Raw genomic sequence first — 13221 nt, 5'->3', positions numbered from 1 at the left:
GGCTTTTCTAAAACAATTATCAAAGCCTCAGGCCATTTACCATATAATTTCTTTAAATATAATGTTTAACGATTATTTTGTAAGCATTTGTGCTGTTAGAAGACCTCTATTCTGGGGTTTCATCCTTAGTCGCATTGCCGCTTAAAATAATTTGCAATTGTTTTTCCTGCTGTTCAATGAGCGGCAACCATTGCTCCGAAGGGGCTATAAACTTGGTCGGTTCAAAGTTGGGTATTTTACCCAGTTTTCCCAAAACCGACCTGCGATGCGCTTGATTCTCAATCATGATGTGTTCCAGCTTGTCCACCAAGTGGTTGGACTCCGTGATCAGGTCGTCGATGGACTGCAGAAGGGCGTACCAATCTATTTTCTGGGTGCCAATCAAGGCATTACCCCTCAATCGGAATGGAAAGGGAACAAAGCTGCGCCAAGGTTTAAACGACTCGATGGTGTAGGGTATAAAATGTCGCTCTGATTCCATTTCCACGGCATCGTCATCGAAATGCCAGGATGCCAAAGTAGGAGCCAAGATAGTGTTGCTCCCACTTCCCCTCGACTGATTCGATTCATCAAAGTTGAGCCTCCGTATCTTGGCTATCTGATCGCCAAGTCGCTTCTCCACATCGCAGATATCATCACTGTCATCGTCATCTGATTTGGGTAGGTAGGAGTTGACCAGATCCTTGTTATAGGCCTTCGGCAGTAGCGTCTGAGTTTGGCGCGAAACGGTAGGCACACTGTCGGTCATTTGGGACATCGAATAGGTAAGTACATCTGCAAGTATCTGCGTTATAATGCAAACAGCATATCTAACTTATCTAGACTTACACTTCTCATAGCCATCTTTCTTTTTGGAGTACTGTCCATCGGTGAGAATGCCTACGTCCTTGAGCAGAATAAGATCCTTCTGCACCCCGAAACTAACTTCCTTCATGAGCTTCGTCGGCACAAAGTCCGTCTGCAAGGCCACATTCGCCTTGCCAGCTCTTAGTCGTCTGTATGGAAAATCACTTAATACCATTTAAATTCTATAATTTAACTTAATAACCTCGAAGCATCCAGTAACTTGGCCCGAAGCAAGGCGCTCTTATCGGGCTTGGTGAGCGTGGAAACGCTAACTGCCCGCCAAGGAGGTCGCTTGGCCTCATTTTCCTTTTCCTTCTCCGCAGCCAGCTCCTTCATGCGTCTCCAACTGTTTTTGGCTCTAAAGAGAATGTATTAAGGTATTAAAAAGATATTGTGTAAATAATGTGTAATGTATTTTAAACAATGTTACCCACCTACTCAATGAGGCGCTACTCGAACGAATGGTTGAATGCGGAGTACCTTGTTGGTCATCCACACTTTGCGTCTCGCTGGTTTCCGATGATGTGCCACTGTTGTTGGAGCTGGTACTCTGCTTTTGCCTACTCATGGTAGCGAGTTTCTTGCCTTTTTAAACTTTAAATGTGTGTGGGTGGAGAAAACTTTGCTTGACGTCTCTATTAGCAGTCAATACATCGATGCATAAACAATTCAGTGCATCCTGGTTGCTATGGAGTCGACTGAAGTAGTTGGGCATGGGGACTGGGATATCGACCTGTGGATGAAGGGGAATAACAAGGCGCCAAATAATTCAGACATTTACACCTGCTCAAATCACCCAGTGTTGACACTCTAGCTATAAGGCTGTTTCTAGTTTCGTTATTTGTAAAATGATAGCTAAAGAAGGACAAGAATGGAATAAAATAATTTCTTTAGCCATATACAGACATAACAAAAACATATTTTATTATTCAGTAAGGTTTCTATTTTAGGAATTGTTATAGAAAGCATTAAATATGCGGAAGACGTCGCCATTGTAATTATTCAAATGCGTTCGTCCACCTTCGTAGGTGCACTCAGAAAATAGATCGTAGTTCGTCTTATGGAACCAATAGTTCTTGATAGTGCTATTGGCGCCAAGATCGAGGGTATTCAGCTGCAGCACTCCGAAGTGGAACGTCTTTCCGTCAGTCTGGACGCTCTGCACAACAATTGGTTTGGGAAGTGCCCCTTCTATGGAATCCCCATGCAGTTGCTTTGCTCGAGCGGCAGCCACAACGAAAGCTTTGACCAGTGTTCTTGCCTGCAGCTGAGCAGTTGTGACCTCCGATCCGTGGGAATTTTTAACTCGGTTTTTGTTAAACACAGTAAAGATGGTGTGCGGGTGGGAGCAGCTGATGTCCGTACGCAAAGCTAATGGAATAACATTATTAGTCCAGCATAAGGTAGTACTTATTGAATAACTTACGATATAAGTTCTCAGTTTGGTAAATGTGGTATTTCGGAATCGATATCGTACTCTTCATGGGGTAAAGATCAGGCAAATCTCCTTCAAATTTTCCCTTAACAGCTTCGATGGCTCGATTGGCAAACACCACCTTTTCAGCATTGATAGAGAATCCTAGCAGATCCCCATCCTTTTTTAGGGAACTCTTAAAAGAAGCGTTGTCTATCAGCTTTCTTTTTACAGAGACTGAGCGACCGGCCAGTTTTTCACTTTCATGCAGGAGTTTGTTTACCAACAGGCGACTAAAAAGATAAACGAACACATATTTACTTCTGTTATAACAATGCGGTATAAAGTTATGATCTTACTTGACCCTTTCGTGTGATATTCCATAGGAGCGGGGCAGGTTAAAAGCCGGTCGCTCCGGCAACCTCACCTTGGGCAGCTTGACTTGCTCTGCATCAAGCACGTGGGAGGCCAGAATCGCATGCCTGACACTCTTGTCTACGGTATTTGGCAACTGCTGGCTGGCAATGGCATCCTCGATCTGCTTGGGAAAGCTTTGGATCTCGATTGAGTTGGTCAGTACCTGGGCCTGTGGCAATCCACCAATTAGTACGCTGTGGTCGGAGTAAGAGTGGCAAGCTGTGGGGTGCCAGTCGGGGTGACTGCTATCTTCGGAAACCGTCTTCTCGCGGGTGCCAACAATGTCCACCCTGCAGGTAAAGTCAGATATGTTTACCAATTACAATTAATACTTGTTTCCCATTGATACTCACAGTTTTCTTTCCACTTTGGTGTTCAACAGATCCTCGGGATTCTTCACCTGAACACCAAGTTTTAGAAGCTCCGCGACGGCGCCAGTTTCCTTGGGCACTCGCTTACCCTGAACCAGCCAGTGCTTCTTGAAATGCCAGCCGATGTGCTGGGCACAGAGGGTGTTCGTCAGCCTCATTTCAGTGAGGATTTGCTTATGTTTTCGTTTAATGAAATGGAGCCCGGCGGACTGGTTATGAAACTCAGTGTTGCCAGATGGAGAGAGAATTTCTCTGCCCCCTTGCCAGAAAATATAAAATTTCTTTTAGCGATGTGCACTCTTCAGTCACGGTTCAAACTGCAAATCGTGATACCGTGACTCTTTTAAAATGCATTTAATTTGTTTTTTTAATACCATATGATTATTTATTTATGAAAAGCTAGATTGGCAATTTAACAAACTTGTAGATTGTTTCGCAATAGTAATGGTTAATATAAGTAATATCTTGAAAAAAACAAAATATCACATTTCTACAACTGGCGATAGCGATTCATCGGCTCCGATGCCACCACTAATTTTGCGTCTGGTCACACTTTTGGGTAATTGTAACAAATAAAGGAAAGGCGAGGAGCTTTGTTAAAATTTTAACAAATTGGGTGAGATTTTAGAAGGTAAGTGCTTTAAAATGTTAAAAAAATATAGCTGCGTGCACGGCGAATGTTAGTAACCTGGATATTCGTGTTCTAGTCGCTCACTTTCTCCCGCAATACATACGATACCGCACGACCCGACAAAAATGCCGCGATACAGGGAGTGGGACTTGGCCTGCAAGGTGTATGTAGGCAACCTGGGCTCCTCGGCCTCTAAACACGAGATCGAAGGCGCTTTTGCAAAATATGGACCCTTGCGGAACGTGTGGGTCGCCCGCAATCCACCTGGTTTCGCCTTCGTGGAGTTTGAGGATCGCCGAGACGCGGAGGACGCAACGCGCGCCCTGGACGGAACCCGCTGCTGCGGTACCCGGATTCGCGTAGAGATGTCTTCGGGTCGCTCGCGCGATCGCCGACGCGGAGAAGGTGGCAGTAGTGGACGCTCTGGTTCCGGTCGCTACAGGTAATTCTACGACGAAAGACTGTACTTCTGATGGTACTTGACTCAATGTGTCGCCCCAATGGAATCATGGATCACTTGACTCCGAAAATTGGGTACTTTCTTCAGAATACTAAGCATATAATGGCGAGCTAGTCTCCAACCGTCACAACTAATCAATTCTTATCAAAACGTATACAATTTGTTATCGAAATTTCATTGGAATCATCGCAAAAACATTAATTGCTAATAGCAAACATGTACATTTTCCCGCCTTTTTCTGCACGTGATAGAACAGCCTGCGAAAAATGACAGTTTTATTGGTGCTTCTTCGCAGGCTGTTTTATTCAGGTCCAATTGACATGACATCGCTTTACATAACATTTCTAATAGAAAATTGACTTAGTACGTTATTCAGACGAAACCTACAAACTGTATACATATATTATCTACGATCCAATCATTTAGTGGTTGTTAAATGCGAGTTATCGACACTTTTTCAGGATAACTCCTCGGCTAGAACTACTTCCACTGCTACTTCTTCCTTCTACAACATCAACAATCTACAACAGCAACCATCTTCACAGCCACAGCCAGCAACCTTCAACTTGCAACTCTAAATTAACCATGTTCAGCGTCACAGCCTCACAGAAGTTTTGATTAGCAACCCAAATGATTTCATCCTAGAAGAAGCAATGCAGTCGCCCAAAGAGTTCTACTTATGAAGTTATCCTGCGTATCCTTCAAATAATTGCTTACAATTATTTCTTTAATTTAGTTGCCTATAATACGAGGGTTCGCTGATAAATATGAAGGTCCGCTTTCTCAAGTACTTGACTCTTGAAGTCGAGAAAACTGGCCTTAAACGCGTTTAACGCTGATTATCACAGCTACTATAGATTTGTCCGACCATTTTTTCATTGCAAATTTATCCGACACCAATGTAGAATGCTTTAAACCCTAAATGTAGGGTAGCGGTTGGTTCAAAAAGCAAGAGCAGCAGCAGCAATAAAACTTAACTTAATTGGTCCCCAGCTTAATTCATAGAAACAAAACAGTTTGCACAGCTTTCATTTGTGTTTCCCCTGGTAATGTTTAAATAATGATTCCGCAGTATTTAACACACCTATTTTGCAGCACTTTGTAAGGCGCGTATGTACATACACTTCTTCCCATTCTAAGCTGATTTTATTTCATATATTTGTACTTTAAAGTAACCTTTTCTTCTTTACCAATGCTTTTATTTCAGGTCCCGATCACCACGTCGCTCCCGATCGCCCCGCAGCCGCAGCTTTTCGCGCGATCGTCGAAGTCGCTCGGACTCCCGCGATCGTCATTAATATTTCAAAAAGGATAATGTTTAAGCAGTGTCGCAATCGAAGAATAAGCTGGCTTAGGCCGACTTTTTAATAGGATGTCCTATGTTGATTGCGATGTAAGTAAATTTACTTCAGATGACAATATAAATCTTTCGATGCATTCTTAAAATTCCTTTTTTTTAATAAGAAATAAAGACGCACAATCAGCGAGTTTTGATTGGTTTCATATATCATCAAAAGCCGTTTGTTTCCAGCAAAAGGGGACGTGCATGATGCACTGTTTATTATGTGAGAATTGACGTGCTGCTGTACAACTTTCTTAGAAGTATGTTCGAATAATAATTTAAACAGGCGCACGAGTGTAAAAATATTATGTATACTAACAAAGGTACACTTTAAACTTAGGAGAAGACGCAACACGAATTCGTTGCACATTTCGCACTGGAATAAACCTTACGTCTAGTCATTGTATGCATCCTCGCTGCAGGGCTCTGAGCCCCATCTCAAATAGCAGATCGGATTGGTTATGGCGGCCCCTAGCGCATGCGGTATGTGTTCGACTCCTGAATTTGAGACAATTCGCCCTTGAAATTAATGTCGATGACAAAGTCCAGGTCACGGTTGTTCCGCTCGTTGGGCTTCATCTGGAACGTGCCTGTGATCTCCTCGTTCTTCTTGGCCGTCATGTGGTCATCCAGGTAGAACACGGTTTGCTTCCAGTGCGTATATGTGGAGTCTGGAGACGTACTGAACCCAAGACGCTTGTGGCACTTGGTGAACTCTATGTTGAAGTAGGTTACTAATGCTTGCACGAAGTCGTTGCGTTTGATGCACAGGCTGAACTTGGACGAGAAGTTGAGATCTGCCTTTTGCACAGTGTACAGGTCCACCTCCTTGACCATGCAAGATGTGGATACCACTTGCTTGGGATCGACCACGTCGACCAGTGGCTCGGTTACGGCCACCTTACGAATGCAGCTCATGTCGAAGCCGTAGACATCATCCCACCAGTTGATCTTCTCGTCCTTGTACTGTCGGTCCTCGATGGCAGTGATGTACAGTGTGCCCCTGTCCGGGAACATCATGCCGTCCTTCTTCAGCCACTTGTCCCGCGCGTACAGCACTGTATCCAGCATGGACTCGTAGAAGAGGCAGTAACTGGAGTAGGGACGGCAATTGAAATGGTCAGCAGTTAGCAGTCAATCATAAACTTCTTTAAGCAATTTAACTTTCGCAAATCCCAGTTATAAATTTGTTAGATATAATATGCCAATAATCTTAACCACTAATGGAAACCTACCCCATCCACTCGGAAATGATGATGTCCACTCCTTCAATACCATTTGGAAGCTCAATCTCTTCAATCTTGCCCTTGACAACCTTGATCACATCCTGCAGATTGTTGTCAATGACCACTTGGCGGGCGAACTCAATAATGTTGGAGCAGTCGACGGCGATCACCTGAGCGGCGCCGGCTTTGGCAGCGAACATGGACAGAATGCCGGTGCCGCATCCCACGTCCAGTACAGTCTGCAAAGAGGGGATTCCCCGGTAAGAAGGGCTACGCAAAATAATGAAACCCCGGAAGTTAACCCTACCTTGCCCTGGAACAGATGCTTGTTGTGGTACATGGCGTTGCGGTATGTGACGGTGCGCACCTCGTCCTTGAGCATCTCCTCGTGGATCCCGAAATGGGCATAGGAGTCAAAGTAATAGTCGCGGGACGTCATTTCGTCGGCGTTGGCATTGGCATTGGGATTATCACCGGTGGAGCCCTCCGCGGGCAGCTTCTTCGCCACATTGTTTGAGTTCGCATTTGAATTGGGCGTGATGCCGGTCGCCGATTCCACAGCTGCCTCCATGGGGATGTCTGTGCTGGCCTGCGAATCGTGTTCGTCAGCTACTGGTCTGTCGATTACCGTCACATTTTGACCCAAACTCACCATTTTCTAATTTCTTCGGCGTCTCTTTGGTTTTTCACGTCGAAAAATTAGCGACTAAATGATGGGACTGTTTCTACAGCACGCTAGTTTAAAGTGTCGCTTAACAACACTGCCCCCAGACAAAAGCTGAAAGCAATATCGCCAGTTCGATACTATCGGTGTTACTGAAATTTTAGTATTTTTGAGGTAGTTGTCACAGTTGGTCGTGTAATGTATGTTTCATATAATCTAGCATAATACAAAGTATCAATACATCGATAAGATTAAATAAAAATATACACGAAACAAGTTATATTTATTGGTTTATTAAAAGGTGCAATGCCTATCGTAGCAGCGCTTTTTCCCTGTTAAATACATAAAACAGGAAACAGGTATAATCGGTATTTCTAAATAAATGCCGATAGTTTTCCTGTCAAGTGTTCATCTCTAGCGGCCGCTTGCCGGTAATTTTGGCGGCAAAATATTCGCACATCGCATTTACTAAACAGAACGGAAAATAAAGCGAGGCAGAAGTAGCGTCTATTACCACAGTTCCACTTTTTAACTTCGTTAACCTATCAAAATGGAAGGCTTCGACGATGCGGGTGTCTTCTTCTCGGACAATTTCGGCGGAGAAAACCAGCAGGATGCGCAAATCAACTTGCAGGCCGTGAAGAAGAAGTACAAGGAGTTCATTCGCACTTTCAACGAGGAGAACTTTTTCTACAAATACCGGTAAGTGGAATGCGTCTCCTCATTTGAACCACACTGAACTTAATCATCCTGCAGTGACACCCTGAAGAGGAACTACCTAAATGGCCGCTACTTCCTGGAGATTGAGATGGAGGATTTGGTGGGCTTCGATGAGACTCTGGCGGACAAGCTGAACAAGCAGCCGACGGAACATTTGGAAATCTTCGAGGAGGCTGCCCGGGAGGTGGCTGACGAGATTACAGCTCCCCGGCCGGAGCATGAGGAGCAGATGCACGACATCCAGATTCTTTTGAGTTCCAATGCGAATCCCACCAACATACGGCAGCTGAAGTCGGACTGCGTATCCAAGCTGGTGAAGATTGCCGGAATCATTGTCGCAGCCTCAGGAATCAGTGCCAAGGCCACGCGGATGTCCATCCAGTGCTTGTCTTGCAGTACGGTCATCCCGAATCTCAAAGTGAATCCGGGTCTAGAAGGCTACTCCCTCCCCAGGAAGTGCAACACAGAGCAGGCGGGCAGACCCAAGTGCCCGCTGGACCCCTTCTTCATCATGCCGGACAAGTGCAAGTGCGTCGATTTCCAGACCCTTAAGTTGCAAGAACTCCCCGACTTTGTGCCGCAGGGTGAGATTCCCCGTCACTTGCAGCTCTTCTGCGATCGCTCGCTTTGTGAGCGTGTGGTGCCCGGCAATCGTGTGCTTATCCAAGGTATATACTCCATTCGCAAGGTGGGCAAACCCTCCCGCCGTGAGGGTCGCGAGAAGGCTGTCGTTGGAGTCCGTGCTCCTTACATGAGGGTAGTGGGCATCACCGTAGACTCAGAGGGTGCGGGCGCCATCTCCCGATACAGCAACATCACATCCGATGAGGAGGAGCACTTCCGGCGAATGTCCGCCTCTGGAGACATTTACGAACGTCTTTCACAGTCGCTGGCTCCCAGTATTTTCGGTTCGCGGGATATCAAGAAAGCTATTACTTGCATGCTTTTTGGCGGGTCCCGTAAACGTTTACCGGATGGTCTGTGCCGTCGAGGCGACATTAACGTCTTACTGCTGGGCGATCCTGGTACTGCCAAGTCGCAGTTGTTGAAGTTTGTGGAGAAGGTGGCGCCCATAGCCGTCTACACTTCGGGCAAAGGCTCCAGTGCGGCTGGTCTCACGGCTTCGGTTATGAAGGATCCTCAGACGGTGAGAAAATACTTTGCACACCTAATTCTTACAAACTAAATGATGTATTATTCCGTAGCGCAACTTTGTCATGGAGGGTGGAGCCATGGTGCTGGCCGATGGCGGCGTGGTTTGTATTGATGAGTTCGATAAAATGCGAGAGGATGATCGTGTGGCCATTCACGAGGCCATGGAACAGCAGACCATATCCATTGCCAAGGCCGGCATCACGACCACCTTGAACTCTCGCTGTTCGGTCTTGGCGGCTGCCAACTCCATTTTCGGTCGATGGGACGACACCAAGGGCGAGGAGAACATTGACTTTATGCCCACGATTCTGTCCCGTTTCGACATGATTTTCATAGTCAAGGACATTCACGATGAGTCGCGGGACATTACGCTGGCCAAGCACATTATCAACGTGCATCTGAGCTCTAACAAGTCGGCGCCTTCCGAGCCGGCTGAGGGTGAGATATCGCTGTCAACGTTCAAGAAGTACATTCACTACTGCCGAACTCATTGCGGTCCGCGTCTGAGCGAAGCTGCCGGCGAGAAACTAAAGAGCCGCTACGTGCTTATGCGCAGTGGAGCAGGACAGCAGGAGAAGGCATCTGACAAGCGCCTGAGCATTCCCATCACTGTGCGCCAGTTGGAGGCTGTCATCCGCATCTCGGAGTCGCTGGCCAAGATTCGCATGCAACCGTTCGCCACAGATGAGCACGTGAACGAAGCACTTCGCCTTTTCCAAGTGTCTACCCTTGATGCTGCGATGACTGGCAGCTTGGCCGGCGCCGAAGGATTCACGACCGAGGAGGACCAGGAAACACTCAACCGCATCGAAAAGCAATTGAAGCGTCGCTTTGCAATTGGATCTCAAGTCTCGGAGCAGAATATTTTACAGGTACGCACAGAAGTCTTATGAAACGTATGAACAGCTTTTACTTACTCTTCTTTCTTTACTTAGGACTTTTTGCGTCAGAAATACGAAGAACGGACGGTAATGAAGGTTATTCATACCATGATTAGACGTGGAGAGCTTCAGCACAGGATGCAACGGAAGATGCTCTATCGTATTTGCTAAACACTGTTAATCAATTCATTATTTGTCCATCGTTAAATGTGTCATCAATCATTTCGTCACGTTAATTGTATTTCCATTTTTATTATTAAGACAAAACTACATTCTTTCCTATAATATGAGCCGAATAAACCAAATTAAATCTTTATTTTATTCATTCAAATGCTGCTAAATATTTAAACTATAATAATACAGTGATGATTTAAGAAACTAAATGTTTACAGAATAGATTTCTTTGATACTTACAGTGGGAAATCCTAGGTATTTCAAGTGCATAAGTCAGTCGAGCCGGCAGACTAGTTGTTAGATAAATATTTATGATTGTTTACATAAAAAAAAATGAGATTATAAGCAATGTCTAAATTCTGTTTGTTGATAATGCTTGGGCGAAACACATAGACCCTTTGGTTGGCCTCCAAATTTCCGCACAAACCGACAATTTCGCTCTACATTCGACTGTGTTTGCCTACGTCATTCGGACAAATCACAAAAACCAATCATATCGCCTTGGCCACTTGCCAATTTTTTAAAAATATTTTTTCCTTTGTTTGAGAACGTTTATTACTTCCTTTTATACAAAACTCAATTAGTATATATTTGCGCATGCACATCTATGTACTTACAGACATACATTTGAAAGCTGAAATGTACTCAATATGTGCACAAATTTTCAAAAATACGTAAGCGTGTTACGTATGCTCGCTTTTGGCCATTTAAAAACAATGGCCAATATATATGAGCATTCGAAATTTATGAATTTCCGGAAGGAAATCTTTACAATCTTGTTTACCACGGAACATTTGCGGAATGACTGTATTATTTAAAAAGTCCTAACAATAATATTTATTTCTCGTACATTTTTCTCAACTGACGCCACTTTGTTGCGTTTTAAGGTCCGAATGACGTCAAGTTGATTTAGAATTTATTGAGGGCGAATTAGAAACATGTTTCTCTAGACGTTTTCGAAAAATTCCAGAAGATCATGGACTTCATATCAATAAAAAACAGCCAGGCTATGAAAATGGATATAATTTATTTGTGACGAGAATTTCCATTTAAGTCTGCTGTCTATTTAAACACATAGTACATATGTATATGTATGTATGTAGGCTGTTGGTTCAATTTAATAACATTGTGGTACTTTGAACTTTGCTTGCGAACCCAGGGTCAAGATAATTCAAACATCAAACAATAAGAGATTAATTGAAATTCATATTCCGATATCGATGCACACGAGTGTTCGTATTTTTCAATTACCTCTGCCTGTGTCTGTTCATCGTTTCCATTAACAAAGCGTTGCACCGATGTTCTTTTCATTGCACTTGGATGTATGGATACATGCCTATGGATCTATGTGTATCTATAAGTTCGCTTTTCAGCTAAACCAATTTACTCTATTTTTCACCACCACCCGCTACGTAGGCCTTAGGTAGTGTAAACAACTAACCAAAATAGTGATTCCTGCGTGATGTCAATAGGCTTGATTGTCAACACGAGCTAAGCCCTAATAATATATGTGGATATTTGAGATATATACTGGATATGTTACGCAACCGATCCCAATTATTATTTGTCTGTTAATTAGGTTGCACACAATTGGGAGCTCTGGCGAAATTAGATAATTGTTTCCAACGCGCTTGTATACTTTGTGAAACAAAAATTCTTGAACGTCATCAGCATCATCAGCATCAACAGCATCCGTGGATTCCTTCCCATTCTCGCGGGAGAGCAAACGGATGGGATTCAGTCCGCCGGACTGCAGAGGTGTAGATACAAAAGGCCCATGTAAGATATAGGGAGGGAGGTGGGAGAACGAGAAATCGCTGAGTGGGGCCTTTGTTTTGTGAATGAAAATGAAAATTCTCGCCGTACATATGCCAAGCCTGCGTCCGCCGTGCGCCAGTACAATTTTAGATCTCGAGCGAACGAGTTCGGCCGGAACAGAGAGCCAACAATCGATGAAAGCCGTATTTGTTGGGTAGAAACGCGGACTCAGATTGCCAACTTTTGTCGCAGTGCACCAGAGGATCATGTACATTTACCCCAGCTCCCCGGAATCAGCATCGTCCTTGCAGTCCGAAGAGAGTGCGGCCATCAAGATTCAGGCCGGATTTCGTGGCTACCGTGTGCGCAAAGAGATCCACAAGTCCAGCAAGAATCCCCATCCCCGGCGGAATCAGCGACAGCGTCCCAAGAACAACGCCCTCATGGAAAACCAGGCCAATTCGGGAAATCCCCGTCCCAGCGGCGAGGATCAGCGCACGGCTGCCGAGAATGGAGGCAAATCCGTGGAGGATCGCAGTGCCACCAAGATACAGGCGGGATTTCGTGGATTCCTCGTGCGAAAGAAGCAGAAAATCGCCACCGATGCGGCCGTTAAAATTCAGGCTGGCTTCCGGGGATTCAAAACACGCAAAGAGTTGAAACAATGCGAGCCCATTGTGTAATGATTTTGCGCGTTATGCGCGTTGGGCGTTCCACAACTCTGATTTCTACTGTACATACAAATATGTGTATTCAAATCCTACCGCTTAGTTCAATACGTGTCGTGTAAATAGATTAATATTAACTGATAGCTTCCAGAAGAATAAAATACTCTTACTCAAGAAACCGCAATCTTGAAAGACAACACTATCCATTAACGAGATCAATTTGTTTGTCTTTCTCTCTAGGCCTATTTTTGGTATGCAGTGCTGTATGTATATGGTATGAATACAGTGAATAAACATTTTATTCATCGAACACATAGCACTTAATGGAAACTTACGAAACGGAAACCACAAAATGATAGTTGTAAAGATTTTAGATGGTTTCTAGGGAGCACCGAGCAAAAGGCGTGTCTATTTTTTAATAGAACCCATTTAATAGCTGGCTAGCGAATGTATTCATCGAAATTCAGTGCAACGACCCAAGGTGCACACCCATC

General features: G+C 44.5%; 6 protein-coding genes across 7 annotated transcripts; 3 read left to right on the top strand and 3 right to left on the bottom strand.

Moving 5' to 3' along the window:
- Positions 1–57: 57 nt before the first annotated feature.
- Positions 58–1414, bottom strand: LOC122621739. The gene is made up of 4 exons (XM_043799699.1): positions 1281–1414; positions 1049–1204; positions 829–995; positions 58–774 (listed from the first exon to the last, which is right to left on the bottom strand). Exons 1-4 carry the CDS (start codon positions 1412–1414, stop codon positions 107–109), a joined length of 1125 nt encoding a protein of 374 aa, XP_043655634.1. The 3' UTR covers positions 58–106.
- A 317-nt stretch (positions 1415–1731) lies between these two features.
- LOC122619324 (39S ribosomal protein L37, mitochondrial) lies at positions 1732–3294 on the bottom strand. The gene is made up of 4 exons (XM_043796181.1): positions 3031–3294; positions 2620–2967; positions 2273–2553; positions 1732–2217 (listed from the first exon to the last, which is right to left on the bottom strand). Exons 1-4 carry the CDS (start codon positions 3204–3206, stop codon positions 1793–1795), a joined length of 1230 nt encoding a protein of 409 aa, XP_043652116.1. The 5' UTR covers positions 3207–3294; the 3' UTR covers positions 1732–1792.
- A 261-nt stretch (positions 3295–3555) lies between these two features.
- LOC122619326 (RNA-binding protein 1) lies at positions 3556–5585 on the top strand. Of its 2 annotated transcripts, XM_043796184.1 has the most exons (3): positions 3556–3679; positions 3756–4121; positions 5347–5585. In XM_043796184.1, the coding sequence occupies exons 2-3, from the start codon at positions 3805–3807 to the stop codon at positions 5435–5437; spliced, it is 408 nt and encodes a 135-aa protein (XP_043652119.1). In that variant the 5' UTR covers positions 3556–3679; positions 3756–3804; the 3' UTR covers positions 5438–5585. The 2 variants fall into 2 exon arrangements, with proteins under 2 accessions (XP_043652119.1, XP_043652120.1); XM_043796185.1 differs by lacking the exons at positions 3556–3679; positions 5347–5585 and adding an exon at positions 4601–5336 and having other exon boundaries at positions 3760–4121.
- A 78-nt stretch (positions 5586–5663) lies between these two features.
- On the bottom strand, positions 5664–7514 carry LOC122619325 (protein arginine N-methyltransferase 1). Its single transcript, XM_043796182.1, has 4 exons — positions 7360–7514; positions 7015–7296; positions 6717–6946; positions 5664–6574 (listed from the first exon to the last, which is right to left on the bottom strand). The coding sequence occupies exons 1-4, from the start codon at positions 7360–7362 to the stop codon at positions 5953–5955; spliced, it is 1137 nt and encodes a 378-aa protein (XP_043652117.1). The 5' UTR covers positions 7363–7514; the 3' UTR covers positions 5664–5952.
- A 267-nt stretch (positions 7515–7781) lies between these two features.
- Positions 7782–10458, top strand: LOC122620210 (DNA replication licensing factor Mcm5). Its single transcript, XM_043797577.1, has 4 exons — positions 7782–8073; positions 8128–9238; positions 9297–10118; positions 10182–10458. Exons 1-4 carry the CDS (start codon positions 7922–7924, stop codon positions 10296–10298), a joined length of 2202 nt encoding a protein of 733 aa, XP_043653512.1. The 5' UTR covers positions 7782–7921; the 3' UTR covers positions 10299–10458.
- A 1735-nt stretch (positions 10459–12193) lies between these two features.
- LOC122621271 (abnormal spindle-like microcephaly-associated protein homolog) lies at positions 12194–12940 on the top strand. Its single transcript, XM_043799088.1, has one exon. It carries the CDS (start codon positions 12326–12328, stop codon positions 12740–12742), a length of 417 nt encoding a protein of 138 aa, XP_043655023.1. The 5' UTR covers positions 12194–12325; the 3' UTR covers positions 12743–12940.
- The last annotated feature ends 281 nt before the right edge of the window (positions 12941–13221 follow it).

The sequence above is a fragment of the Drosophila teissieri genome, chromosome 3R (genome assembly GCF_016746235.2).
Source record: "Drosophila teissieri strain GT53w chromosome 3R, Prin_Dtei_1.1, whole genome shotgun sequence".
Lineage (NCBI taxonomy): Eukaryota > Metazoa > Arthropoda > Insecta > Diptera > Drosophilidae > Drosophila > Drosophila teissieri.
This window is presented reverse-complemented; position numbering and strand designations above follow the sequence as displayed.

What these genes read in the sequence shown, in the direction of transcription:
- LOC122620210 (XM_043797577.1), top strand. Translation starts at nt 7,922, where the DNA reads ATGGAAGGCTTCGACGATGCGGGTGTCTTCTTCTCGGACAATTTCGGC. An exon ending in AACTTTTTCTACAAATACCG is followed by an intron (nt 8,074 to 8,127) that starts GTAAGTGGAATG and finishes ATCATCCTGCAG; the next exon opens with TGACACCCTGAAGAGGAACT. An exon ending in CGGAGCAGAATATTTTACAG is followed by an intron (nt 10,119 to 10,181) that starts GTACGCACAGAA and finishes TTCTTTACTTAG; the next exon opens with GACTTTTTGCGTCAGAAATA.
- LOC122619325 (XM_043796182.1), bottom strand. An exon ending in AGCATCTGTTCCAGGGCAAG is followed by an intron (nt 6,947 to 7,014) that starts GTAGGGTTAACT and finishes CCCTCTTTGCAG; the next exon opens with ACTGTACTGGACGTGGGATG. An exon ending in ATCATTTCCGAGTGGATGGG is followed by an intron (nt 6,575 to 6,716) that starts GTAGGTTTCCAT and finishes TCCCTACTCCAG; the next exon opens with TTACTGCCTCTTCTACGAGT.
- LOC122619324 (XM_043796181.1), bottom strand. Translation starts at nt 3,206, where the DNA reads ATGAGGCTGACGAACACCCTCTGTGCCCAGCACATCGGCTGGCATTTC. An exon ending in ACCAAAGTGGAAAGAAAACT is followed by an intron (nt 2,968 to 3,030) that starts GTGAGTATCAAT and finishes CTTTACCTGCAG; the next exon opens with GGTGGACATTGTTGGCACCC. An exon ending in CCAAACTGAGAACTTATATC is followed by an intron (nt 2,218 to 2,272) that starts GTAAGTTATTCA and finishes TTATTCCATTAG; the next exon opens with CTTTGCGTACGGACATCAGC.
- LOC122619326 (XM_043796185.1), top strand. Translation starts at nt 3,805, where the DNA reads ATGCCGCGATACAGGGAGTGGGACTTGGCCTGCAAGGTGTATGTAGGC. An exon ending in TCTGGTTCCGGTCGCTACAG is followed by an intron (nt 4,122 to 4,600) that starts GTAATTCTACGA and finishes ACACTTTTTCAG; the next exon opens with GATAACTCCTCGGCTAGAAC.
- LOC122621739 (XM_043799699.1), bottom strand. Translation starts at nt 1,414, where the DNA reads ATGAGTAGGCAAAAGCAGAGTACCAGCTCCAACAACAGTGGCACATCA. An exon ending in AGTAGCGCCTCATTGAGTAG is followed by an intron (nt 1,205 to 1,280) that starts GTGGGTAACATT and finishes CATTCTCTTTAG; the next exon opens with AGCCAAAAACAGTTGGAGAC. An exon ending in AAGTTACTGGATGCTTCGAG is followed by an intron (nt 996 to 1,048) that starts GTTATTAAGTTA and finishes TTTTCCATACAG; the next exon opens with ACGACTAAGAGCTGGCAAGG.
- LOC122621271 (XM_043799088.1), top strand. Translation starts at nt 12,326, where the DNA reads ATGTACATTTACCCCAGCTCCCCGGAATCAGCATCGTCCTTGCAGTCC.